Source organism: Aquarana catesbeiana, linkage group LG04, assembly GCF_042186555.1.
Source record: "Aquarana catesbeiana isolate 2022-GZ linkage group LG04, ASM4218655v1, whole genome shotgun sequence".
In the NCBI taxonomy this organism is placed as follows: Eukaryota; Metazoa; Chordata; class Amphibia; order Anura; family Ranidae; genus Aquarana; species Aquarana catesbeiana.
In genome coordinates this window covers 46,545,684-46,573,489 of record NC_133327.1, presented here as the reverse complement: position 1 = coordinate 46,573,489, position 27,806 = coordinate 46,545,684, and the positions used below count along the sequence as shown (strand labels likewise).

Sequence of the window (27,806 nt, the reverse complement as noted above, 5' to 3'; positions counted from 1 at the left end):
ACATATCTGAATGACCTTTCATTATAGTTGAGGAAAGTGGAAAATAACGCTGGACCCAAAAGGCTATCTATTTTGGTGTTGCTATCCGAAAGTATTGGTGCTGTATAAAATGATCAGGTTCCCGGGCAGGCAGCTTCTACACCCCAGAGGATCTCCACAGTCTCCTTGGCTTGTAGTGTAATGTAACAAAAATTGAATTTGAAGTGCCACTCAATTGCCAAGAGTTCCAGATACCCCTTTATTCCAATAAAAGTCAAGGTGACAATCCAAAGAGTAATCAACAGGTATGGGGCGTCCTAAAATTCATCAGGGCTTGGTTGAAAACAATGTGAATAGGCTAGAATTGAACTGGACCTCTAATGTAATTTCCTTCAATGTGATTACAAGCACAGGCCTTGTTAGTAGCTGGTGTGGCAGCCTTTCATCCTAGCAATGGTCTTCTGGTAATTATCTATTGAGCCATAGACTTTAGATTGTTGTACAATTCAGAAAAAAATGTCATGTTAAACCAAAATAGTTTTATGCTCATGGCCTAATCTAGTTATGGATATTATGACTTTACTTAATAAAAAATTCCTATTCTTAAAGTGGGCCTCTTAATAACAAGTCTGCATAAATTAATTCCTGACAAAGCGTAGATAGGTGCAGTTTATTCTCCCCTCTGTAGGTAGCACTGTGTTGCCGACCACTGTCCATGGGGAACGGAGGATGAGAAAACGTTTCCTCTGCAGCCTCCGTAGGTGTCACCAGGAGAGTAGTGGTCCAATTGAATGCTGCAACACTGGATGACCTCAACTGCCATCTTGAGTGAGAGCAGTGTTAATAAATAGCAGTGCCCTGCTGCAGTTAGCACTCAGTTGCAAAGTAGTTTGAGTTAGGGACAGGATCCACGCTGGTTAGGGTCAGTATCCTTAGCCCTAGGGAGAGGTTTCTGATGAGGAGGGTCAGACTAGGAATACCACTCCCAGCTCTGCAAATCCCAGGACTCCTAAACTAAGACTCGAAACCCACCTCAGTCTCCTAGTTGCAATTTGCACAACTACTCTGCCTACAGCCAGCCCTCTACTCAGATGCTGCTCCGGTAATGTAAAGCGGACAACCTTTGAATTGCTGGAACCAATGTACTTCTAATATTGCTGAGTACTTCCGCACCTGTGTTCTTGTGTACTGTGTTGCTGATATCTTGTCACTGATATTGCACTCGTTGTCTGTTTACCTACAACATAACCCAATATAATTGTGCTACTTTTCTTGGTCTCCTTGTGCCATTCTTCCACATTTGGTACCAACCCATTGGCCCCATACATCAGTATAAAGCAGTACATTCTTTCGTCAAAAAACTGGTCCTTGATTTCATGTCAGGTGACTTTGCCTAGGCAGTCTACTGCAGGCAAAAAAAAAACTGGAGGAGAAGTTGTTCAACCTTCAACTGCATAGGGGGTTCTTTACTGTTAGAGCGTTAAGGATGTGGAACTCCGTCCCACAATCAGTGGTGTCAGCGGTAAGTGTTGATAGTTTCAAAAAACTCTTAGATGGGCATACATTATGTCCACAATTTAAATTTGAATAGACAGTTTTTGGGCTTGGAGATTGGAGGAACTAAGGGTGGCCATAGATGGATAATGTTCTGGCTGATCAGAAAAATTAGCAAATTTCTCGATCTACATGTAATGTTACCCCTGCAGGGGGCACTGAATTTTTGTCCCAGGTTCTTTTCCCTTGTTTAGCAGCAGCCAGACAAACAGCAACATTCACTCTCTTGACTCAAATAAACAGTCTAAGAGTTGCCTTTTTAAAGTTTATTGCAGAGTAACTTGGATGAGGCTTAAGGGAGCTGTGGGATACAACAGGACACTGAACAGGATTGTGAGGAGCTACTTCTCAGAACAATCCCTTTAGCAGCAAGACATCAAGTGGACAGCGATGGGACACCATAAACAATGCTCAAAGGCGAGGCAAGCCTTAATACTAGTGTACCAGGGGTTAAAACAGCAGTAACAGTCACTAGAATCCCTCTCTCAGGTCTGTCCTCACAGTGTCCCTGGGACTTGGATGTCTTACTCCAGACTCAGGCAGATAGTCTCTTCAGTGAGCCTCCAGACTGGATCTTTGGTGAAACCCCTCTATTAGCTCTCTATGATCTTGCAGCAGAATAGCCCCCCCAGGCAGAACAGTCAGGCAGAATATGCATCTGGATTGCCAGGAAAGGCTGGCAGCCCTTCTGGCTGGAATGGGAACCTCTCCTCCTGGGGAAGAACCCTGCTCTCTGAGGCTCCAGGCTCATTTATACACTCTCCCAGCCACCATCTGGGATTGACTGGAATTGCATAAATATTCAGGCTGCTCATGTGATTCTCCCACCCACTATATTCTGTAAATCTCCAGAAGAAAGAGGGAAGCAATCAATCTTGCAGCCTGCAAAGCCCATAGCAGCCTAAAACAATCACTTGCTGCTCTGCTGATTACAAGAGAGCCATAGAACTAAATTTGCCTAACCTTACTAGAAGCCTATCTGGGAAGGTACTACACACGCAAATGAGGTTGATGGAGGATCCTCCCCACTGTACCATTAATATTTTGACAGCAGGACTCCTGCGCTGTTAGAATACACTGATCAGCGGCTGCAGCTGATTGGCTGCATTTGGCTGATGGAGAAAAGTTTTACAACAGTCAGTCCTTAGATCAACTTCAGTTGAGCGGGAATGGCTATACATAGATCGCAATTTGACTGGTTACCGCTGAACTGGCCAATTTTCAATCCATCTATGGCCAACTTAACACTTAGCTGATAACAACCCTCTGACAGATCCTGTAGGCTTGTGTGCAGATATGGGCGGACAGCTGTCACCTCACCAGCCCTTAAAGGGATGCTTCAGACCTGTCGGCCCCAGAATTATCTGGGGGGGGGGGAATTATCCCATATCGGAGGGACCAGACTATCTGCTGCAACACTCATTTTCTCAGGATCAATTAAATTATGTTTAATTTCTAATAAAGGTCAAAATATAAGTCAAAGGGAGATAAAACTGGTCTGGGCAACATACAGATATGGTTGTTGAGAACCTACTCAGAACCAACAAAATGATTACATAGGGCTTACTCGTGACAGCCATGTGGTGTGTAGACTCATCAGTCTGATGGCGAAAATCCTAATCCTGACCCAGCCATCTAGGTCTTCTCCTCCCAGCAAAGGAAATAACACCTCAAAGGTCAAATGCCAAAGAGGATAAGTCCAACCCATTTTTTATTTTACTTTCATAAGAACAGGTCCATTGTAGTTAAAGATACTCCCTGTAACCCCCAGGAGCCATTGCAAGATAATTAAACACCACCACCAAAAACCCTTTCATTCAGCCTTCCCCATTGCTTCAATGCATTTTGCCAAAATTATGACATTTTACAGAAATCTCCAGATTTTTTAGTAATTTTAAGGAAATAAATATTCACAGTTTCACTAATCCATAACTTAGAAATGTTTGTCTATTCAGAAAGTAACGTGGTTATTTTCAGCAAATAATTTGAAATATAATTTACCTCCCGACAAACCCATTGATGGGTTTTTTCACACTTTATATTATTTTTTTGGGGCAGGCTTTGGGGAAGCTTGGCCTCTGGGTATGGCGTATAAACTCAGCTTTATTTTTCTAATTTGCACTATGTTTTTTAAACTGCTCTGACCCCTTGCCTGTACAGAAATTTTTTTTGAAAGGTGAAATAGCCCTTTAACACTCAGGGGCCGGCTCAGACCACTAGGCTCCACCTATGACTAAAATATCATTTTGTGGGAAATGATCCTTTAATTCATATCAAAAGATAAGCAATACAGAATTAGATCCTTTGAGAAAGTCAATTGGGCGCTACGCGTCAGGTGGGCAGTGACATCATCACAGTGTTTTGCCTGTGTTTATATCATGCCTGATTTTATGGATTACATGAAAGTACAATGCTTGTTTTTAACAATAAATATGAATTAAGTGGTCTGTGCTTCCTTGGTTTATCGGCTAATGAGAACATACAGTACTTGAAATCTGATGGTCAGCTTTAAGGAATGAAGAGGGATTTGAGTTATTACTTACAAAGTGCATATGACTTCACATATTAGTGGGGTCCACAGTATCAGGTGAGGGAATACCCACAAGGGGTGGTGAAGGGCATTGTGGTGGTGTTTTGCATTTCTGAAGATACTGTGGAATCGAAAATCCTTACCAGATGGTACAGAACACCGGCAGTACTACATCGGATATTTCCTCAGGTATCGGATGTTTGTTGGTGATGCCTGGAGTCTGAGGGCACTATGTTACACATTTTTGGGGAATATCCGGGGCTGAAAGAGTTCCGAATGATGGTTGCTGAAACTGTTAAAACAATTACAGGTGTGTCTCTTGGAGAAATCTTGCAGCTTTCCTATTACATGACACCTTTTTATCTATTAAAAAATAATAAAACTCACTTTTAAAACATCTGCTTACCGCAGCGAAGGCATGTATCCCAGCGTTGTGAAAGAGTATTACACACCCCCCCACCCCCCGAATAGATTACACTGGTTTGCCAGGATAACAGAAATCCAACAAATGGAAAATCTTACTATGATGCTGAAAGAGCAAGATGAGAAATATCGGGAAATCTGGAGTCCTTCTTTTATTTATAGGGAACAGATCTTCCCAGCCTCTCAGCAGTAAATGGCCCACTAACTTGTCCCGTAGAGGTTATCTATTGGAAAATAGAGGGGTGAATAGTTGAACGCGTTTGGGGGGGGGTTGTGTTTTTTTTTTTTCTCTTCTGCTTCTTTTTTATTCTTTTTTCTCTTTCTATCCTTTGATGCTTAATCAGGGTTCTTCTTGGTTAAGGAAAATACAAGAAAAAAAGAAACTGTGTTGCTTTTGACTGACTACAATGAAAGTTTGCTGAACTGTTATATAATTTAACCACTTCAGCCCCAGAAGATTTGGCTGCTGAATGACCGGGCCATTTTTTGCGATTCGGCACTGCGTCGCTTTAATTGACAATTGCGTGGTCGTGCGAAGCTGCACCCAAACAAAATTGACGTCCTTTTTTTCCCACAAATAGAGCTTTCTTTTGGTGTTATTTGATCGCCTCTGCGGATTTTATTTTTTGTGCTATAAACAAAAAAAGAGCAACAATTTTGAAAAAAACACAATGGGGGTTATTTATGAAAGGTAAATCCACTTTGCACTGCAAGTTGAAAGTACACTGAAAGTACACTTGGAAGTGCAGTCGTTCTAAATCTGAGGGGTAGATCGGAAATGAGTGGAAGCTCTGCTGATTTTATCATCCAATCATGTGCAAGCTAAAATGCTGTTTTTTATATTCCTTGCATATCCCCCTCGGATCTACAGTGACTTTACTTCTAAGTGCACTTTTAGTGCACTTTCAAATGCACTTGTAGTGAAAAGTGGATTTGCCTTTAGTAAATAACCCCCAATATTTTGTACTTTTTGCTATAATAAATATCCCCATTTTTTTTTTTTTTTTTTTTTAAAAAGCTAATTTTTTTCTCAGTTTAGGCTGATATGTATTCGTCTACATATTTTTGGTAAAAAAAAACGCAATAAGCATATATTGATTGGTTCATACAAAAGTTATAGCGTCTACAAAATAGGGGATAGATTTATAGCATTATTATTATTTTTTTTATCTACTAGTAATGGCGGCGATCTGCGATTTTTATGCGACATTATGGCGGACACATCGGGCACTTTTGACACATCTTTGGGACCATTGGCATTTATACAGCGATCAGTGCTACAAAAATGCATTGTTTACTGTATAAATGTCACTAGCAGGGAAGGGGTTTACACTAGGGGCCAATCAAGGGGTTAACTGTGTTCCCTGTGTGTGTTTCTAACTGTAGGGGGAGGGGACTGACCTAGAGGAAATGATAGATCGTGGTTCCTAGTTATTAGGAACTCACGATCTGTCACTCCTCACAGAACAGAACAGGGATGTGTGTGTTTACACACACACATCCCTGTTCTGCCCCTCGTGCCCGCGATAGCTCGTGGCCGGCAGTCATTGCGACCTTCGTTCACAAGCACCGGCATCCCCGCAGTGCAGCGGGCGCATGCGCGCCTGCTATCCCAATCCCGTGATCCAACATATACCTACGACGGCTCGTGGGATCGTGCCGACCTGCCGCAGTGTAATGACGGCGGCTGGTAGGCAAGCGGTAATATATTATAATAATAATAATAAAAATAATAAGATAATATAGCCTAGCAGTATTTGTATTAGTAAACCCTATTAGCTATGAGATGGGCAAGTCTCATAATAGATGCTATGTCTTAGTTGTGAGCTGTCTTCTTATGTAATTGTAACACTGTTTCTGTGAAAATAAAGAATTAAAAAAAAAAAGATACTGTGGAATCGGAGGAAGTTCTTCATTTTTTTTCATTTCTCATTTGATTGCACATATATTGTATGGTCTATGGGACTATTTGGACTATGAATGTTTTTTTTTTTGCACAGTTTTTTATCATTTATCTTCTGTGGCACTTTATGGAACTATTTTGTGTGTGTAAATAAATATATATAAATATATATATATATATATATATATATATATATATATATATATACATATATATATATATATATATATATATATATATATATATATATATATATATATATTATAATTATTGCACTTGCCACTTTAGTGTGTTTAGTTGAAAGTGCTTGACTATTATTTTATTAATTTTGAGTACAGAATTAGTAACATTTATTATAAAGATGACTTTACAACACTCAGTTTTCATTTACATCTTTTATTTTTTTATATCATCATATATCAAATAAATAAAATGTAGCTAACCCATTAGAAGATATAAATATATAAATACATAGTTAAAAATACAGTTACTATAAAATTTGCAATGTATATTGCTACAAAATTAACCACACTTAATCAGTACTACTAATCCTATATATATTTGGCAATATATAATACAAACAAATGTCCAGTTCAGTAGAACCTGCCATCTTGTCCAAGTTTTTTCATTTCACTAGGAACATGCCTCATCACAGCAGGCAGGAGACAACTAGTGGGATAATAGGCAATATGCTTCAATGTACTGGTCAAGCCTACAATATAGTTGGAAGACAGAATCTATTTAAAGTGCACCTGTCATTGTGCAGTAAAAGATATACTGCAAAGGACTAGGATTAAGAAATACATAGCACCGGCTATGTATGTTTCTTCTCTAGTTACGAAGCTTAGAGTCATTTGGAAGTTGAATGATTGTTCACACTAAACTTTCCCACAACCTAAACTCCTTGTGCTATCAAGGTAATGTATATGAAGTTTATCATAAGCAACAAATTCATGATGCAAAGGACACAAGGACACACAGACCTATGTTAAGTGTTTACAAAAATAGAAATGCCACGCTTAAAAATTCAGTATAAAACATAAATATATAATAAACTCTGTGAGAAATTATTGATAATTGTGAAACTAGTTAAAGTCCAAAAAGAAAAAAATCCAGCTGTCTAATTAATAGCACTCAGTGATTGGATGAAGTGAAATGCATTCCCTACTGATGAATGGCATGCTTACCGGATTGCAAGCCAAATCACGCAGGTGGCTTAAACCCAGCTTGGGCCTTGATATAAACCGGTCACAGTGGGGTATAGTAATTTTCACTCACGTTGAATTTGCGTTCAATCCACGAAAAATTAACCCAAAAAAATATAAAGTGACAACATAGCGTAATACTGACATATGAATTGATATATAAAAAAAAAAAAAAGAGTGACACTCACATTGTGAGAAAAATATAAATTTCATATATTAAACACCCCGTGTTTGAGAAAAAAAAATTCTTTGATAGCAACAGATGTCACACGAAAGAACACCTTAACCGGATAGCAAATTTTAAGTGCAAATCATATGGGTATGTGAATCCTCAGCCAGTAAAGAAAACAGTAAGTGCACCAACTCCACACAGGGAGCCTGCTTACCAGATGGTAAATAACAAGTAGTGAATCCTGTAGTCGTGTGAACTAACAACCAAATTTCTACCAGTGAAGGGGTTAATAAGTGCACCCACACCGCATGAAAAGCCTGCTTACCAGATGCCAGACTTCAGAAGGCAAGTATATTATCAACCGGATGAATGACCAGCTATATAGATAGAAGTTGTGGATGGTCTATCCCTGCAGTCATAACCGAAGGCTATGCATTGCTTGCTGTGTCCACCTGTTGCTTATGATTCTGTTCGTTGTTAAGTGTTTAACAGGAAACTTCCAAATTACTACAAACCTTCTTCATTGAAAAAAAAAAACAGGAATAGTGCCCACCTTCCCTACTCAGACCTCCAACGTGATCCACTTTGTATGGTACAGAATGCTTTGTTCCTCCATTAAGGACTCTTATTCCAGTGGCAAGAATCTAACAGAGGATTTTAATTTGTGTGGAGAGATTTCTCCTTATTTCCTGTTGCGTTAAAGGAAAATCTCCCCCATGGGACACAAAGAGGAAAAAAAAAGTTGACAGGAGTTGAACCATTCCTTACTCTAGCCAAAACTTTGGCTTTGGATATATTTCAAGTAAACTCTTTGAGTACATTAATATTATTTTAGGTGTGGAACTTTTTGTACCCACGGGGAGTGGGTCATGTTGGAGGTTCTGTCCTTATCTTTTAGAGAACTATGTATGGCTGGCATGTTAACAGAGTCCAGTAACATCACTCTTATTCTGTGTTATTGCTCCTGGACCAAGGGCCGGACACAGGTGCAGCCAACAGCGACCATCTTCTTCTCCAGCTTGAATGTGGGGACACAGCCTTTCATCTCCCGATGGAGGACCAGGATCTCCTGTCTGATGGGAACCGAGCTCAAGTTGATGTCCACATTACCCTCAGCATCCAAACATCCTGTATGGAGACACTTGGCCTCAGCAATTGTAGAAGGGAATCGATTGTTGTTTACATCATAGCTGTGGGCAAGGAAAAGCATACATTGTAAGCCATTATGGAGCGACCTTAGCCAACAAGTAAAGTCAGTCAGAGAACTTCTAATGGTATCTGGGTCTACTGGCAAAAGGGCTAAAATCACAACCTGAATACATTTTACTGAGCTGAGAAGAACACCAAGGTAACCACGTCTGACCTTTCCTTCTTAACATTAGTCATGGTGATCCTCCAATTTCACTACTCTAAAATCCAGAAAGAACACAGCTATACCAATCCAGTCTGTGTTTAGTGGTTGGTTTACAGCTAGTCACTTTGCAATAGAATTTTCAATTTTCTCCTAAGCTTAGTGAATGTGGTGGAATTTTACTTTGCAAAGAATACCCAATCACACGCAAGGAAAATAAAAACAGCAATTTACTTACACATGATTCACCTAATTCATTAAGCTCTTAACTAAATTCTCTTGCAAAGTGAACAGTCTATTTTCCTTTAGTAAACCAACCCCTATGTATAGACTGGATTGGTATAGCTACTTTCTTTCAGATTTTTGGGGTAGTACAGAAATATTTTTTATTCATACATTTCATTTTGTTCATTTTTTTTACTTTATTAACCTCCTTGGCGGTTTTCCCGAGTGTGGCTCGGGGTTAAATTTAAGTACCATTAGCAGTAACCCCGAGCCACACTCGGGATTGCATTGCAGGATTCTGGTGCGGTATACTTCCCTTGTCCCCAGAATCCTGCGATGTCCCCCCGCTGTGTCCGTGGGCTCTGTCCTCCGCCCGAAGCCTCTGTGTGCCGGGCTCCGTTCCCTGTGAGCGGCGCGACGCACGGGGCGGAGCCTGGCAGCAAATTCAAAAGATGTAAAAAATCATAACACATACAGTACACTGTAATCTTACAGATTACTTTACTGTATGAAATTATTTCACATCCCTTTTGTCTCTAGTGCTTTGTCCAATGCCCTGCATGCAGTTTTATATGATATATACTTTTCTTTCTGCCTGGAAACTGGAGATTGTCCATAGCAACTAAAAAGTGTCCCTTTACGTCAAAAGTGGTTTTAGACCAGCTAGAAAACAGCGATAGTAAATTAGAACACTTGCAGAACTGAGTGATAGTGAATCGTAGGGAAATTAATTTTATTATTATTATATTATTCTTTTTTATAATTATTTATATTTATTTATTATATTATAATTTATGATTTTGTGTTTCAAACTTTATCATACCCGGTATATCTACTAGACTCTTGTTTGGACAAATTTAAGTGTGTTATTGCAAAGAATTACAGGTCTACAATATAAAATGCAAAATTTCTATGCAAAATAATTGTACTGCTTTGAGACGCAAAAATCTGACATAATCATACCGCCAGGGAGGTTAATATTGTCCCTTTAGGTGGACATTTACACACCTAAAAATATAATAAAGCCTAAAAAAGTTGTTTTGTTGCAATATTATTATAACGTTTTAGATACCTTTTTACAATTTTAAATTCTATTTAATGGAAGCGTCTGCATCGTTATATAACTTGTGTTGTGCGGCAGGCAGTATAAATCTTAGGACTAGCTGAACAGAAAAACCAATACTTTGGCAGGTAGAAGAGCTCCCCTTTGCTTATTGCATTGGTATAATAAGCTGCATTTAAAGTTAAATGCAAAAGATTTAATAAAAGACATCTTCCTAATTATTCTCTTTCCAAACTATGAAAATTTAAGCTAATGTGAATTACAAACAATACACATTTAGAAAAAAAGGTGCACACACAATCTCCATATCTGTCTCCTAATGCATTTTTTTTCAGAGATGGCAGAAGTAAGGAGTTACCTGTACTCCCATGGAGAGATGGAACGTGTCCTCACATCACCGCTTATGGCTAGAGCATTCTGTCCATTAATGTTCAGATTAACTTTCACTGATGAGGGGAACTTTGTACCAGGCGGACACCCTCCTTTTTTCAGGTGATGGATATCCACAGCCGCAATAGGGATCAATAGGGAGTCTCCCAGGAGCAAAACCAGCACAGTGAGCTGAATCTGGGAGGAGCAAATAAAGAACAGTTAATGATGTATAATTTACAACACAATTGGGTCATTTCCTATAGAACAGAGGCTGTTCACTTGGCAAAATGAATGTTTGCTGAGCTTACTAAATAAGATAAAACTGGGTTTATTTATCTCAGCCTAATAACAAAAAGCCTGATTTTTCAACTTCCATCACTCATAATTGAGTATTAAAAGTGAACAGAGGTTAACCTTATTTACTTACTTTGCACTTTGCAAATTGATAATTCACTTTGCTAGTGAACAACATTTACTCTGTACTAAAGCAACTCCACTGGAATTAAATCAGTAAAAATGTCATTGTTATCTGATCACAAAAAATATGTTTCATTGGCGTTGCAGATAAAAATATTTTTGTGAAGAGTTTATTCTACAGAAAACGCCACAGTTAAAGATCATCTGCCACTTTTTGCATGATTTCCCAGTTTGAAGAACCCAAATTTGCCGTAAAAATCGAACAAAACAATTCCAGCCTATAGGTGTTTCTAAGCTATCCCCACTATAATTTTGGTAATTTTAGTTAATTGAGCCAGAGAGAGTTCAGTTCCAGGCAATCATGTTTCTACCGAACAAAATTGGTAAAAGAAAAATTGCCAAATATATGAATACCAAAAAAAAATAAACTCTGACCTAATAGAGCTATTCAATCCTTTCTAATGCTAGACTGGTGTGTGTGTGAATATTTTAGTGTCTTTTTTCAATGTAATCTAAATGTGTCTCACACTTTTTTTTCTTAGTTAAATCAAATCTGATGACAAAAAATAAAGGAAAGAACAATTACCAATTTTGTTAAAATGACCTTTAAATTAAAATTCATGCAATACAGTTTTGATCAATATGGATGTACAAGTAGTAAAATTGGACAAACAGAATATATGCATCACAGTACATATTTTGTGTTGTGTTTCTAATTTACAACTTACATTTAATTAACTTAAAAGTAAGAATATTTTTGAAAATTATATATTTAGTTCTGACTAGAAAAATAAATAAATAAACAAATATATATATAAATATATATAATATATATATATAAGAGAGAGAGAGAGAGAGAGAGAGAGAGAGAAGAATATTTTTTAAAGTGTTATTTTTAGTTCCGAGCATAAAAAATAAAATATAAAGAGAAAGAAGAATAGTATTGAAAATGTTATATTGAGTTCTAAACATAAAAAATAAAATATAAAGAGAAAGAAGAATATTTTTGAAAATGTTATATTTAGTTCTGAACATCTGAACATAAAAAAAAGAAAATATAAAGAAAAAAAAGGTGTAGGAATGCTTAGGTGTAATTAAACTAATTAAACTCTTTCTGTCTCTATGATACTTTTAATATTGTACAGCAATACAATTAAATGATTGCATTGTGCAAAAGATAATCACACCAATAACCTCACAGATTGTTGATTCAGGGAATATTTGATCACCTTAGGGGATCAGGGAAGAACTGTAAAATTTCCAGTTTGTGCAAATTAGACAATGCTTTATAGGAGCTTTTATTACCTACCTTTGGATGAATTGTGGGTTTCGAGTTCTGTATATAAGATATATATTATTATAGGTAATAACACCAAGGATTGTTTATTCAAGGAATATAATTGCCTAATGGGGGATCAGAAGGGAATTTTTTTTCCCTGCTGGAGCAAATGTCGGTGTATAATTGTGTATATGGAGGTTTTTTCTTTGTTTTTCTTGTTTTTTTTATTGGTAGAACTAGATGGGCACGTGTCTTTTTTTAACCTGAATAAATATGTAACTATATGGGTTTTAATCATTTAATTTATTTTTCTAATGGTTGAATTCAATGAACTTATGCTTTTTTCAACCTGACTAAAGCCAGCTATTGATGGATTGAATCTTGGCCAGTTCAGTAGCAACTTCAGTACCACCAGCCTGTCATTTTTTTTGCATGCAATTATTGCCAGCAGCTATAGCTGTCTGCAGTATTCATTGCTTTCTGCCAGCAGAAAAGGCTCCCTACCTGCAGAACACAATAGCACTGCCAGGGGGATTCCCCCATCAATATTGACTGTGTTGATGGGGCAAACCAGCAATTTTCTTTCCTGCAATCCGTGGTTGCAGGAAAGAAAATTGCATAATTTATGGGTTGCTTAACTGTGTAACCTCTCTATGCTGTAAAGCCTTTACATGCGTTTAAAATATAAATTTTAGCCAACAGAAAATTGTCACGGAGAATCAAATAAAAAATATGACTCCTCCACATGGCAAAAAAGTAAAATAAGATGTTTTCCAATCGGAAACTTTGTACTTATAGAAGTAACGAGATGAGGTAAGATACATCATTAAAAAAAAAATTTGCAGAATTATTTTGCTGCCCTGAATTACAGTTTGAAACAATATGATAAAATAGGCTTTTAAATATCCATACTTGCCAACAGAAAATTGTCATGGATGAGGGAATTTAAAAATCTGACAATTGAATAATGACAAAGACTCAACATTTCATATGTCTACATTTCTTCACAAGCTGAAAGTGAAATAGGAATTTTCCCAACTGTAAATTGGGAATTTTAAGTGTATTTACTAGATGAGTGAAAATACACCGTGAGAAAATATTTTCAGAACAATTTTGCTGCTCTGGCTTACAATTTGAAACAATATAATAAAAAGGTACAAAATGACAGGTTGCCTCTTAGTTTTGCATGGTTTGAGAGTAATGTCTAATCAAGAAAGCTGAAAACAAATAAAGGCCATTAAAGTGGTCCTCACCATGGTGGCTCTTGTGATGTCCATAGTTCTTCTCTGTCCTCTATGTGAGTGTCTCTGCAGCAGGTAGATGTTCTGAGCTGTACAGCAGGTAGGTGCTCTGAGTTGTACTTTAGGTTGGGACCCCGGCATTATATAGCCAGTTATGTGGGCTTTCCACTGTTCTCTGGTAATCTGTGGTTTCCTCTGTTACACTATTTGTTGAGTTGAAGGAAAATATCACCTTGATAAATCATATAGACATCAGTCAGGCTTCCTGAACTGGAATGTGGTGCTGATGTATGATAAAACATATTTGCATATCTCCACCAGACATCACTGTGCAATTTTCATTCTGGTTTTCGTTCAGAAATAGTTCATGAGTTGTGGCTGTGTGTATGTTGTCACACTGACATGTTGGTGTTTGTCAAAAGATCTAAGAATAGTAAAGCCACTAAGAAAACAAATCTTTATTCAATTTTATTTTAATACTAATTCCAGGTTGGGCAGCGCCAAAGACCAAAGAATCCTTCTCGATCTGTAATCCCCCTTCCCCCCGGCATTTTTTTCGATTTGTATATATGTGTATAAATATATAAATGTAAATAAATAACTATATATATATATATATATATATATATATATATATATATATATATATATATATATATATAATGGATATAATGGATATATAATGGATTACAGATAAGTACAATACTTGTTTTTATTATTAAATATGAATTAAGTGGTCTGCACTATTGGATGTCTGTGCTTCCTTGGTTTATCGGCTAATGAGAACATACCTAAAATCTGAATGAAGAGGGATTTGAGTTATTACTTACAAAGCACATATGACTTCACATATTAGTGGGGTCCACAGTATCAGGTGATGGAAAACCCACAAGGGGTGGTGAAGGGCATTGTGGTGGTGTTTCGCACTTCTGAAGATACTGTGGTATCTAAAATCCTTACCAGATGGTACAGAACACCGGCAGTACTACATCGGATATTTCCTCAGGTATCGGATGTTTGTTGGCGATGCCTGGAGTCTGAGGGCACTATGTTACACATTTTTGGGGAACAAATGGACTAGGCAAAGGACATTTGGGTCCAGATCAGCATAAACACAGTAGTAAGGTCATCTCAAGTGCAGCAGTGAGCAGTAATAAAGTTTAATCTACTGAGTGCTGGAACTATACTGCCAGAGCACATTTATGGCAGCGATGCTAGTCCCAGATCAATTGGGTATGCACTGCCCAAAAGAAAAGGAAGATGGTAGTGGAGGGGGCAGAGGGACAAAGGGTGACTTGCAGAATAATTACAAGAGGGGCAGTCCTTTGAGATGTTTTTCTGCTGGCTATCGTTATGGCTCTTTAAGAGCGTTGTTGCACTTAATGACAGTCCCAGTTAACCTGCATGCAGTATAGGTACGTACTGTATCTTTTTTACCAGTCCCTGGGATGCTGCAGTGACCTCTTGTTGTAGAAGGGGGCCCCCTCTAACTCCCCAAAAGCCTCCAGTTATCAGAGGTGGGAAGCAGAGGGCAATTGGATGCTCTAGTCTCCCTGAGGCAGCTGTGCAGGTGCTGTGATGCGGGCATTGCTGCACTGACCCCGGGTGTCCTTACTCCCAATCTCAGGCTCAAATCTCTGCTTGTATGGTCTGGCAGGCAAATAATTAGACAGAGGTGCACCATGAAAAAGAACTTTCCCGGGCAGTTTAATAAAATCATCTCTCCACTCCTCCTACTGCACAGTGATTTTGGGATCTGTAGTGTAAGGAGTCTATTCATCCCATTATATGGCTGCCGACTCAAACTACAACTCCCAGGATTCTCAATGCTCTGCGTTGAAGTCTATGGGCTTTATTGGCTTTAGCTCTCCCCTTCCTGGCTGGAGGAGAATGGTGCAGCATAACATCAGTAGGGAGAGAAGAATAAAAGGCGGTGTCTCTTTCTCAACATTGCTGTAACCTGTAACCCAGCACCTGAGTACATTTACATGGTTGCACCATGTGAAATAAACCTTCCAAGTGCGATGATAGACTTGGCAAGAGGTTGATTTCCTAGCTTTATACACCGTCGGAATAAAAGAGTAAAATAAACCCAGATCTCTCAGGACTTGGGCTTGCCCTCCATCCTGATTCTGCAGTTAAGGAAAAATCTGAAGTAGAGGGAAGGTGTATTAGCCGGAACTGATCCCACTGGGTCACGAGTGTGTTCACTGCAAAGCCCTTTGGATTCCTGATCCTGGCCACAAACCTGTCCACCTTGTTGTTAAATCAGATTTCCAACAGATCTATGGTTGGCATTCCCCAGCAAAGACAGATTTCCTGAAACACCACAGGGTAAGAAGACCGTTCCCTCACATCCAGGCTCTGACGATTGAGAAGGTCTGCATGCCATTTTTCTATTCCAGGAATGTGGACAAGGCTAGAAAGTGCCATTTGGCTTAAGCCCTAATTAGGTCTGGTACTCAGGTGCCACCCTGATAATTGATGTAAGAAAATGCTGTGGCATTGTCTGACTAAACCCTTGTCAACTACCTTTAGGCTGGTTGGTCCAATGGAGCAGGTATAGGCAAACAGCCCTTAGTTCGAGAATGTTGATGGGAAGTCTGGACCCCTTTGATGACCATGTCCCTTGGAACGTTTCTCTACCTAGGTCATGGCCAGCGCTCGCTCGCTCCTCATCCATTCCCTGTTGAGGCGGAGCCTGCTGGCTGCTGCTGGGTTTGCTTGCAATGTGATTGGCCAGGACAGGGGCAGGGGGAGTGGCCAGCTCGTCGACAGTGCACGTGGACACAGCAATAACAGATGTATGCAGATAGATCCCAGAGTGCAGCATGGAGGGTAAGTCGCAAAAATGTAATGTTTGCTGCTGACTGCGCCCCCTCTTGCTGCCTGTAGATTTTATTTGGACTTTATTTATCTCCTTCTTGGATGGGACACCCTGAGGCTGACAAGCTGGTATAATTGAGTTGCATTGTGAAAATGAATGACTCTGGGTGCAGATTAGAGTTACATTTTGGAGAGCCTCTTCACTATGTAACTCTCATCCCCACCCAGAGTCATCCTCATCCATTTTCACAATGCAACTCAATCATCTTCACCCCCACCCAGCATCTACTCCATCCCTCCAGTCTCCACAACGCATCACCACCCACGCCCAGCACCATCCATCCCTCCAGTCTCCACAACACATTGCCACCCACACCCAGCACCATCCATCCCTTTAGTCTCCACAACCCATCCCCACCACGCCCAGCACCATCCATCCCTCCAGTCTCCACAAGGCATCGCCACCCATGCCCAGCACCATCCATCCCTCCAGTCTCCACAATGCATCGCCACCCACGCCCAGCACCATCCATCCCTCCAGTCTCCACATAGCATTGCCACCCACGCCCAGCACCATCCATCCCTCCAGTCTCCACAACCCATCGCCACCCAAGCCCAGCACCATCCATCCCTCCAGTCTCCACAACGCATCCCCACCCACACCCAACACCATCCATCCCTCCAGTCTCCACAAAGCATCAGCACCCACACCCAGCACCATCCAACACTCCAGTCTCCAAACGTGTAAGAGTGTTAAAATTAGGTGTGTGCACCGAAGCACTCGGTGGGATGGCCTGTGGGCGGATTCGGTGGGACGACCAGTGGGCAGGCCCTGGATAATGTTGGGGGTTGGGCCCCAGGAGGCCCAGGCCTAAAGCTATGTAAGGGGCCCCAAAATTTCTGATGGCTGCCCTGGAAATGCCCTCGGGGGAGATTTACTAAAACTGGTGCACACAGAATCTGGTGCAGCTGTGTATGGTAGCCAATCAGCTTCTAACTTCTCCTTGTTCAATCAAGCTCCAGTTTTGGTAAATACAGTGGCATCGGCAGGGGGGGGGCTGACAGTGGCTGAAGCCCCGAGTGAGTCCCCAAAAAGACCCGGGTCTCGTGTGGGCATGGTTCTATTATTAGCCCTGAGCGCCGCCGCCGAGCGGGGACCGATCGGATCACGAGCGCGGCCGAGTGCGGCCAAATGTAATAGCAAATCCCGCCTTCTGGAGCCTGTAGCGCTAATGGATGTCCCATTGGTCCAATGCTGGGACCGTGTGACGTGTGACATCCATCATAGGCGCTGCAGGCTCCAGAAGGCAGGAATTACAATGCGGCCACTGTACCACTGTCAGAAGATCCCGACCCCACTTGGCGCTCGGGCGGGCAGCTCTCCTTATCATGGCTCTGGCTGCCTGGAGTCTACTCTACTGTGTGAGAGTAGCTTTCTTTCTTAGCTTTCTTCTTACTGGGTGAAAGTTTTTTTCTACCCATAATATCCTTAAAAATGGCATCTAATGACTCTCCAAACAGTCACTCTTTGTCTAACAGAATCCTTTTGAAGTGATTCTTATAAACTGTCTCCAAAGCCAGTTCCACAGCCAGTGGATCCTGCACATCTGTACTGACATGACAGCCAGGCTAGAGTTTTGGCATAGTGAGTCTGTCAAACCAAGGTTATTAGGAAGAGCTTAATTTTTTGCAGTACAGAAGAATCTGTCAGGATTGATCCAGGGTTACGCGTGATGCACTTAGAACACACTGCCAGAGTTTGGCAAACAGCCATAGATACCATGGCTATATGGACAAGCTCAAGAGAGTGCCTCAAACCATTTCTCCTCTGGGCCTTTGAAGACTGGGACATTCTCAAAGGAAAATGTAAGGAATTTCTTGGGGCAGGAAAAAGCAAGATCCACCACAAGCAATTTCTATTTTTGTGGTAGGCCTCCACTGTGTACTGCTGCATAAACCTCTTGATAAATGTATACAGTTTGTTTGGTCTCAAGTATGGATGAGCCGAACACCCCCCGGTCCACACCAGAACACCTCGAACAGACAAAAAAACTGTGCGAACACCGTTAAAGTCTATGGGACATGAACATGAAAAATCAAAAGTGCTAATTTTAAAGGCTTATATGCAAGTTATTGCCATAAAAAGTGTATGGGGACCCGGGTACTGCACCAGGGGACATGTATCAATGCAAAAAAAGTTTTTAAAAATAGGATTTTTAAATACAGCTTACCTGTAAAATCCTTTTCTTGGGAATACATCACAGGACACAGAGGCTTGGTAATTACTTAGTGGGTTAGATAGTACCTTCAGGTGATTGGACACTGGTAACCCTAAGGTGAGTTCCTCCACTATATAACCCCTCCCATATGGAGAGTACCTCAGTTTTGTAGCAAAGCAATAAGTACCCCAAAGTATAATCCTGAAGAGGGGCGGGAGCTCTGTGTCCCATGATGTATTCCCAAGAAAAGGATTTTACAGGTAAGCTGTATTTAAAAATCCTATTTTCTTGTTCATACATCATGGGACACAGAGGCTTGGTAATTACTTAGCGTGATGTCCTAAAGCAATGCCCAAATTGAAGGGAGGGAGACACAGATCAGAAAATACATAGACTGCCAATGGACAAGAGGATCTATACTACTGCCTGCAGCACACTGCTCCCAAAGGCGGCATCCTCATGCCCTCTTACATCCACCTGATAGAATCTAGTGAATGTATGGACTGAAGACCAATTTGCAGCCTTGCAGATCTGAGCTATGGAGGCCTGGTGATGTACTGCCCATGAAGCACTAACCGCTCCAGCTGAGTGCGCCTTAACCTGAAAAGGAGTAATCTTCTTCTTTATACCATAGGCCTGAATAATAACTTGCCAAATCCATCTAGAAATAGTGGATTTTGATGCTGCCTGGCCCTTTCTGGGGCCTTCTGGCAGAATAAACAGACAGTTTTTTGTATCTGAGCGGTTGCCTGCAGATAGATACTGACTGCTCTTACAACATCTAGAGAGTGTAACAACTCCTCTTCCACGGACTGCGGATCTGGAAAAAAGGACGGTAGGATCACATCTTGAGTCAGATGGAATCCTGAAACCACCTTAGGTAAAAAAGTCGGGTGAGGACGCAACACCACCCCGTCTTTGTGAATAATCAAATATGGCTCTTTACAAGAAAGAGCTGCTAATTCTGATATCCTTCTAGCCGAGGAAATGGCTACCAAAAAGACCATTTTCTTTGTCAGAAGAACTAGAGAAGCATGGTGCAATGGTTCAAAGGGTTGTTCTTGCAAAACGGACAAAACCAAATTCAGATCCCATGGGCACACAGGAGGTTTGACTGGCGGATTCAAGCCTATTGCCCCCTGAACAAAGGCCCGGACCAGGAATGTGAGGCAAGTGGCCTTTTAAAGAATACTGATAAGGCCGAGATCTGGACCTTGATAGTGCTGAAAGCCAGCCTCATTTCAATGCCTAATTGAAGAAAAGCAAGAGTCCTGCTAATGGCATACTTTCTAGGATGCCACCCCCTGGGTTCACACCAGGAAACATATGCTTTCCAGATTCTGTAGTAGATAAGCCTGGAGGCCGGCTTCCTAGCATTAACCAGAGTGAAAAGGACTGATTCTGAGAGCCCACGGCTTTTCAGAATGTGAGTCTCAGCAGTCAAACCGTCAAATTCGGTCTTCGTAAGGCAGGATGGAAGATTGGACCTTGTAAAAGTAGATCTGGACCAAGGTCGTCTGGGCCAAGTTGGAGCCACCAGAATGACCGATTTTGCTTCCCTTTTGACCCTCCGAAGGAACCGCTGAATAGATCAGAGAGTACCGATCCCATGGAATCATTAGGGCATCTGACCCTTGTGCTAGCAGATCCTTTGTTCTTGACACAAAGCTGTCCAGTTTTTTGTTGAACCTGGACGCAAATAGGTCTACATCCAGCAGGCATGTACTGGCCATCGGGACTACTGGGAGTTTCCCGGTGGGCCGATGGCTCAGTAGGCCGGTTTCAGTGACAGCCTGTCAAAATAATGGCTGCTCGGGCATTATTTTGAGCACTGCTGTACTGCCCAGGGCCGGCCCTACCATGGGACCGAGGCAGCAATTCAGGAGTGGACTGGGTCGGGATGAAGCTTCAGTGTTTCACTGCATCTGTTGCCGGCCCGCCCACCACCTGTAGCACAGAGCCGATAGGCTCTGCCGCTGCAATAGGTGTCTGAAAGGTCACGCTGGTGGGCGGGGACAGAAGTTCTCCGAAGGCCGCTGCATCCTCCAGGGACATCCCTGGTGTCAGTGTGTGGGCAGCGGCTCGGTGCAGCTGCCCTAGAAGAGGGGGTTCGCACAATGCTCTGTCTCAGCTGTGAATGAGCCAGCTTGTGACACACCGCTTCTCGACCCTCTCTCCCTGCCTGCACGTTACATCGATGAAGAGCAAGAGGGAGCGGGAAGATTAAACAAGTAGTCGACTCGACAGCCACATTAAAGCCCCTCCTGCACCATTCAAGTTTGTGATATGAGCACTGTCACTGACCAGACCCGGACCCCCCTCTCTGCACCCTCCCCTCTCTCTCTCCCTGTCCCCCCTCTCTCTCTCTCCCTCCCTGTCCCCCCTCTCTCTCTCTCCCTGTCCCCCTCTCTCTCTGTCCCTCTCTCTCTCTCTCTCTGTCCCTCTCTCCCTGTCCCCCCCTCTCTCTCCCTCCCCCCTCTCTCTCTCTCTCTCTCTCTCTCTCTCCCTGTCCCCCCTCTCTCTCTCCCTGTCCCCCCTCCCCCCCTCTCTCTCTTCCTGCCCCCCCTCTCTCTCTCCCTGTCCTTCCCTCTCTCTCCCTGTCCTTCCCTCTCTCTCTCTCCCTGTCCTTCCCTCTCTCTCTCCCTGTCCCCCCCTCTCTCTCTCTCCCTGCCCCCCCTCTCTCTCCCTGCCCCCCCTCTCTCTCCCTGCCCCCTCTCTCTCTCCCTGCCCCCTCTCTCTCTCCCTGCCCCCCCTCTCTCTCTCCCTGCCCCCCCTCTCTCTCCCTGCCAGGGCTGAAAGAGTTCCGAATGATGGTTGCTGAAACTCTTAAGACAATTACAGGTGTGTCTTTTGGAGAAAACCGGCAGCTTTCCTATTACATGACACCTCTTTATCTATTAAAAAATATAAAAACTTTTAAAACATCTGCTTACCGCAGCGAAGGCATATGTCCCGGCGTTGTGGAAGAGTACTACCCCTCCAACTAGATTACACTGGTTTGCCAGGATAACAGAAATCCAACAAATGGAAAATCTTATTATGACGCTGAAAGAGCAAGATGAGAAATATCGGGAAATCTGGAGTCCTTATTTTATTTATAGGGAACAGATCTTTCCAGCCTCTCAGCAGCAAATGGCCCACTAACTTGTCCCGTGGAGGTTATCTGTTGGAAAATAGAGGGGTGAATAGCTGAACGCATTTGGGGGGGTTGTGTTTTTGTTTGTTTTTTCTCTTCTGCTTCTTTTTTATTCTTTTTTCTCTTTCTATCTTTTAATGCTTAATCAGGGCTCTTCTTGGTTAAGGAAAATACAAGAAAAAGAGAAACTGTGTTGCTTCCGAATAACTACAATGAAAGTTTGCTGAACTATTATATAATTAAAAGATAATATAGCCTAGTAGTATTTGTAATAGTAAACCCTATTAGCCATGTGATGGGCAAGTCTCATAATAAATGCTATGTCTTAGTTGTGACTGAGCTGTCTTCTTATGTAATTGTAATACTGTTTCTGTGAAAATAAAGAATAAAAAAAAAAAAAAAAGATACTGTGGAATCGGAGGAAGTTCTTTGTTTTTTTCATCTCTCATTAGATTGCACAGATATTGTATGGTCTATGGGACTATTTGCACTATGTTTTTTTGTTTTTTATCATTTATCTTCTGTGGCACTGTATATGCATCATCTATAGAATTCACATATGAACTATTTCGTGTGTATATATATATATATATATATATATATATATATATATATATATATATTTATTTATTTTTTTTGTTTTTGTTTTTTTTTTTTGTTTTTGTTTTTTTGTATAATTATTGCACTTGTCACTTTAGTGTGTTTAGTTGAAAGTGCTTGACTATTATTTTATTAATTTTGAGTACAGAATTAGTAACATTTATTATAAAGATAACTTTACAACATTCAGTTTTCATTAAATTTTTATTTTTTTATAGCATCATATATCAAATAAATAAAATGTAGCTATCCCATAAGAAGATATAAATATATAAATACATAGTTAAAAATACAGTTACTATAAAATTTGCAATGTACATTGCTACAAACTTAACCGCACTCAATTAGTGCTACTAATCCTATATATATATTTGGCAATATATAATAAAAAACAAATGCCCAATTCAGTAGAACCTGCCATCTTGTCCTCCTTTTTTCATATTACTAGGAACATGCCTCATCACAGCAGGCAGGAGACAACTAGTGGGATAATAGGCAATATGCTTCAATGTACTGTTCCCAGCCTACAATATAGGTGGGTGATAGGATCTATCTAAAGTGCACCTGTCATTGTGCAGTAAAAGATATACTGCAAAGTATTATTTAAGTGTCAGCTTTTTTCACTGTACACTGTGTATGTACACACATTTTGTATTCATTTACACATCTTTTATATAGCTTTGCACTTTTCTTTGGCGCAGTGGAGTAAGAGACATTCAGGGGCGGTTTATTTGTATATCTCTTGCTACAAACCATAGTGGGATAATAGGCAATATGATTCAATATACTGGTCAAGCCTACAATATAGGTAGGTGAAAGAATCTATTTAAAGTGCACCTGTCATTGTGCAGTAAAAGATATACTGCAAAGGACTAGAATTGAGAAATACATAGCACCGGCTATGTATGTTTCTTCTCTAATTACGAAGCTTAGAGCAATTTGGAAGTTGAAAGATTGTTCACACTAAACTTTACCACAACCTAAACTCCTTGTGCTATCATGGTATCGTATATGAAGTTTATCATAAGCAGCAAATTCACAATGCAAAGCACACAAGGACACACAGATCTATGCTAAGTGTTTAACAGGAAACTTCCAAATTACTCCAAACCTTCTTCAATGAAAAAAAAAAAAAGGGAATAGTGTCCACCTTCCCTACTCTGACCTCCAGCATGATCCACTTTGTAAGGCACAGAATGCTTTGTTCCTGGGCTTCTCTTTTTCTGAATTATATTACCTGACAGCTAAAGTGTATCCAAAGCCACTTCTTTTTGTTTTTGGATGGAGTGTAGAAGGGTTAGAACCTCTGCCAGGTTTTTATTGCTGTCGGTGGGGAGATTCACTCATTCTATTTGGTCTGGTCCATTGCCACCAGTGTCCATTATCCATTGTCATGGGACAGAAAGCAAAGAGATAATCTAATAGTTGCCAGAGTAAAAGACATGAAATCCTCCATTAAGGACTCTTATTCCAGTGGCAAGAATCTAACAGAGGGTTTTAACTAGTGTGGAGAGATTTCTCCTTATTTCCTGTTGCGGTAAAGGAAAATCTCCCCAATGGGACACAAAGCGGAAAAAAAAAAGTTGACAGGAGTTGAACCATTCCTTACTCTATCCAAAACTTTGGCTTTAGATATATTTCAAACTCTTTGAGAACATTAATATTATTTTATATGTGGAACTTTTTGTACCCACGGGGAGTGGGTCATGTTGGAGGTTCTGTCCTTATCTTTTAGAGAACTATGTATGGCTGGCATGTTAACAGAGTCCAGTAACGTCACTCTTATTCTGTGTTATTGCTCCTGGACCATGGACCGGACACAGATGCAGCCAACAGCAACCATCTTCTTCTCCAGCTTGAAGGTGGGGACACAGCCTTTCATCTCCCGATGGAGGACCAGGATCTCCTGTCTGATGGCAACCGAGTTCAAGTTGATGTCCACTTTACCCTCTGCATCCAAACATCCGGTATGGAGACACTTGGCCTCAGCAATTGTAGAAGGGAATCGATTGTTGTTTACATCATAGCTGTGGGCAAGTAAAAGCATACATTGTAAGCCATTATGGAGCGACCTTAGCCAACAAGTAAAGTCAGTCAGAGAACTTCTAATGGTATCTGGGTCTACTGGCAAAAGGGCTAAAATCACAACCTGAATAAATTATACTGAGCTGAGAAGAACACCAAGGTAACCACTTCTGACCTTTCCTTCTGAGCGTTAATCATGCTGATCCTCCAATTTCACTACTCTAAAATCCAGAAAGAACACAGCTATACCAATCCAGTCTGTGCTTAGTGGTTGGTTTACAGCTAGTCACTTTGCAATAGAATTTTCAATTTTCTCCTAAGCTTAGTGAATGTGGTGGAATTTTACTTTGCAAAGAATACCCAATCACATGCAAGGAAAATAAAAACAGCAATTTACTTACACATGATTCACATAATTCATTAAGCTCTTAACTAAATTCCCTTGCAAAGTGAACAGTCTATTTTCCTTTAGTAAACCAACCCCTATGTATAGACTGGATTGGTATAGCTACTTTCTTTTAAGTTTTTGGAGTAGTACAGAAACATTTTTTTTTCATACATTTCATTTTGTTCATTTTTTTTTACTTTATTAATATTGTCCCTTTAGGTGGACATTTACACACCTAAAAATATAATAAAGCCTAAAAAAGTTGTTTTGTTGCAATAGTATTATAACATTTTAGATACGTTTTTCCAATTTTAAATTCTATTTAATGGAAGCATCTGCATCGTTATATAACTTGTGTTGTGCGGCAGGCATTATAAATCTTAGGACTGGCTGAACAGAAATACCAATACTTTGGCAGGTAGCAGAGCTCCCCTTTGCTTATTGCATTGGTATATTAAGCTGCATTTAAAGTTGCAAGTTTGCAAGTTAAATGCAAAAGTTTTAATAAAAGACATCTTCCTAATTATTCTCTTTCCAAACTATGAAACTGTAAGCTAATGTGAATTAAAAACAATACACATTTAGAAAAAAGCTGCACACACAATCTCCATATCTGTCTCCTAATGAATTTTTTCCTGAGAAGTAAGGAGTTACCTGTACTCCCATGGAGAGATGGAACGTGTCCTCACATCACCGCTTATGGCTGGGGCATCCTGTCCATTAATGTTCAGATTAACTTTCACTGATGAGGGGAACTTTGTACCAGGCGGACACCCTCCTTTTTTCAGGTGATGGAGATCCACAGCTGCAATAGGGATCAATAGGGAGTCTCCCAGGAGCAAAACCAGCACAGTGAGCTGAATCTGGGAGGAGCAAATAAAGAACAGTTAATGATGTACAATTTACAACACAATTGGGTAATTTCCTATAGAACAGAGGCTGTTCACTTGGCAAAATGAATGTTTGCTGAGCTTAGTAAATAAGATAAAACTGAGTTTATTTACCTCAACCTAATAACAAAAAGCCTGATTTTTCAACTTCCATCACTCATAATTGAATATTAAAAGTGAACAGATGTTAACCTTATTTACTTACTTTGCACTTTGCAAATTCATAATTCACTTTGCTAGTGAACAACATTTACTCTGTACTAATGCAACTCCACTGGATTGAAATCTGTAAAAATGTCATTGTTATCTCATCACAAAAAATATGTTTATTTGGCGTTGCAGATAAAAATGTTTTTGTGAAGAGTTTATTCTACAGAAAACGCCACAGTTAAAGATCATCTGCCACTTTTTGCATGATTTCCCAGTTTGAAGAAATCAAACTTGCAGTAAAAATCCAACAAAACAATTCCAGCCTATAGGTGCTTCTAAGTTAGCCCCACTACAATTTTGGTGATTTTAGTTACCGGTAATTGCCAGAGAGGGTTCATTTCCAGGCAATCATGTTTCTACCAAACAAAATTGGTAAAACAAATATATGAATACCAAAAAAAAAAAAAAACTCTGACCTAATACAGCTATTCAATCCTTTCTAATGCTAGACTGGTGTGTGTGTGAATATTGTAGTGTTTTTTTTCAATGTAATCTAAATGTGTCTCACACTTTTTTTTCTTAGTTAAATCAAATCTGATAACAAAAAATAAAGGAAAGAACAATTACCAATTTTGTTAAAATTACCTTTAAATTAAAATTCATTCAATACAGTTTTGATCAATATGGATGCATATTGATGAAGTAGTGAAATTGGACAATCAGATTATATGCATCACAGTACATATTTTGTGTTGTGTTTCCTTTAATTTACAACTCACATTTAATTAACTTAAAAGGAAGAATATTTTTGAAAATTATATATTTAGTTCTGACCAGAAAAAAAAAAAAAAATTGTCATGGAAAAGCAAATAAAAATATGACTCCTCCACATGGCAAAAAAGTAAAATAAGATTTTTTCCAGTCGGAAACTTTGTACTTAGGAGTAACGAGATGAGGTAAGATACATCATTAAAAAAAATGTATTATTAAATTATTTTGCTGCACTGAATTACAATTTGAAACAATATGATAAACTAGGCTTTTAAATATCCATGCTAGCCAACAGAAAATTGTTATGGATGAGGGAATTTAAAAATCCTATAAATCTTTGGCAATTTTGAGAGTATTTACTAGATGAGTGAAAATACACCGTCAGAAAATATTTCAGAATAATTTTGCTGCTCTGGCTTACAATTTGAAACAATATAATTAAAAAAAAGGTACAAAATGACAGGCTCCCTCCTTATTTTACATGGTTTGAGAGTAATGTCTAATCAAGAAAGCTGAAGACAAATAAAGGCCATTAAAGTGGTCCTCACCATGGTGGCTCTTGTGGTGTCCATAGTTCTTCTCTGTCCTCTATGTGAGTGTCTCTGCAGCAGGTAGATGTTCTGAGCTGTACAGCAGGTAGGTGCTCTGAGTTGTACATCAGGTTGGGACCCCGGCATTATATAGCCAGCTCTGTGGGCTTTCCACTGATCTCTGGTAATCTGTGGTTTCCTCTGTTACACTATTTGTTGTGTCGAAGGAAAATATTACCTTGATAAATCATGTAGACATCGGTCAGGCTTCCTGAACTGGAATGTGGTGCTGATATATGATAAACCATATTTGCATATCTCCACCAGACGTCACTGTGCAATTTTCATTCAGAAATAGTTCATGAGTTGTGTCTGTGTGTATGTTGTCACACTGATATGTTGGCATTTGTCAAAAAGTAAACTAAGAATACTAAAGCCGCTAAGAAAACAAATCTTTATTCAATTTTATTTTAATACTAATTCCAGGTTGGGCAGCGCCAAAGACCAAAGAATTCTTCTCGATCTGTAATCCCCCTTCCCCCCAATTTTTTTTCATT

General features: G+C 40.0%; 2 protein-coding genes across 2 annotated transcripts; both read right to left on the bottom strand.

Annotated features, from left to right (window-relative positions):
* Window positions 1-6,881: 6,881 nt before the first annotated feature.
* Window positions 6,882-13,826, bottom strand: LOC141141368 (interleukin-17F-like). Its single transcript, XM_073629031.1, has 3 exons — window positions 13,727-13,826; window positions 10,764-10,972; window positions 6,882-8,956 (listed from the first exon to the last, which is right to left on the bottom strand). Exons 1-3 carry the CDS (start codon window positions 13,748-13,750, stop codon window positions 8,722-8,724), a joined length of 468 nt encoding a protein of 155 aa, XP_073485132.1. The 5' UTR covers window positions 13,751-13,826; the 3' UTR covers window positions 6,882-8,721.
* Window positions 13,827-24,121: 10,295 nt separating this feature from the next.
* On the bottom strand, window positions 24,122-27,342 carry LOC141141367 (interleukin-17F-like). Its single transcript, XM_073629030.1, has 3 exons — window positions 27,268-27,342; window positions 25,563-25,771; window positions 24,122-24,522 (listed from the first exon to the last, which is right to left on the bottom strand). The coding sequence occupies exons 1-3, from the start codon at window positions 27,289-27,291 to the stop codon at window positions 24,288-24,290; spliced, it is 468 nt and encodes a 155-aa protein (XP_073485131.1). The 5' UTR covers window positions 27,292-27,342; the 3' UTR covers window positions 24,122-24,287.
* Window positions 27,343-27,806: the final 464 nt, after the last annotated feature.

What these genes read in the sequence shown, in the direction of transcription:
- LOC141141368 (XM_073629031.1), bottom strand. Translation starts at nt 13,750, where the DNA reads ATGGACATCACAAGAGCCACCATG. An exon ending in ACATCACAAGAGCCACCATG is followed by an intron (nt 10,973 to 13,726) that starts GTGAGGACCACT and finishes TGCTCCTCCCAG; the next exon opens with ATTCAGCTCACTGTGCTGGT. An exon ending in ATCTCTCCATGGGAGTACAG is followed by an intron (nt 8,957 to 10,763) that starts GTAACTCCTTAC and finishes CCTTGCCCACAG; the next exon opens with CTATGATGTAAACAACAATC.
- LOC141141367 (XM_073629030.1), bottom strand. Translation starts at nt 27,291, where the DNA reads ATGGACACCACAAGAGCCACCATG. An exon ending in ACACCACAAGAGCCACCATG is followed by an intron (nt 25,772 to 27,267) that starts GTGAGGACCACT and finishes TGCTCCTCCCAG; the next exon opens with ATTCAGCTCACTGTGCTGGT. An exon ending in ATCTCTCCATGGGAGTACAG is followed by an intron (nt 24,523 to 25,562) that starts GTAACTCCTTAC and finishes ACTTGCCCACAG; the next exon opens with CTATGATGTAAACAACAATC.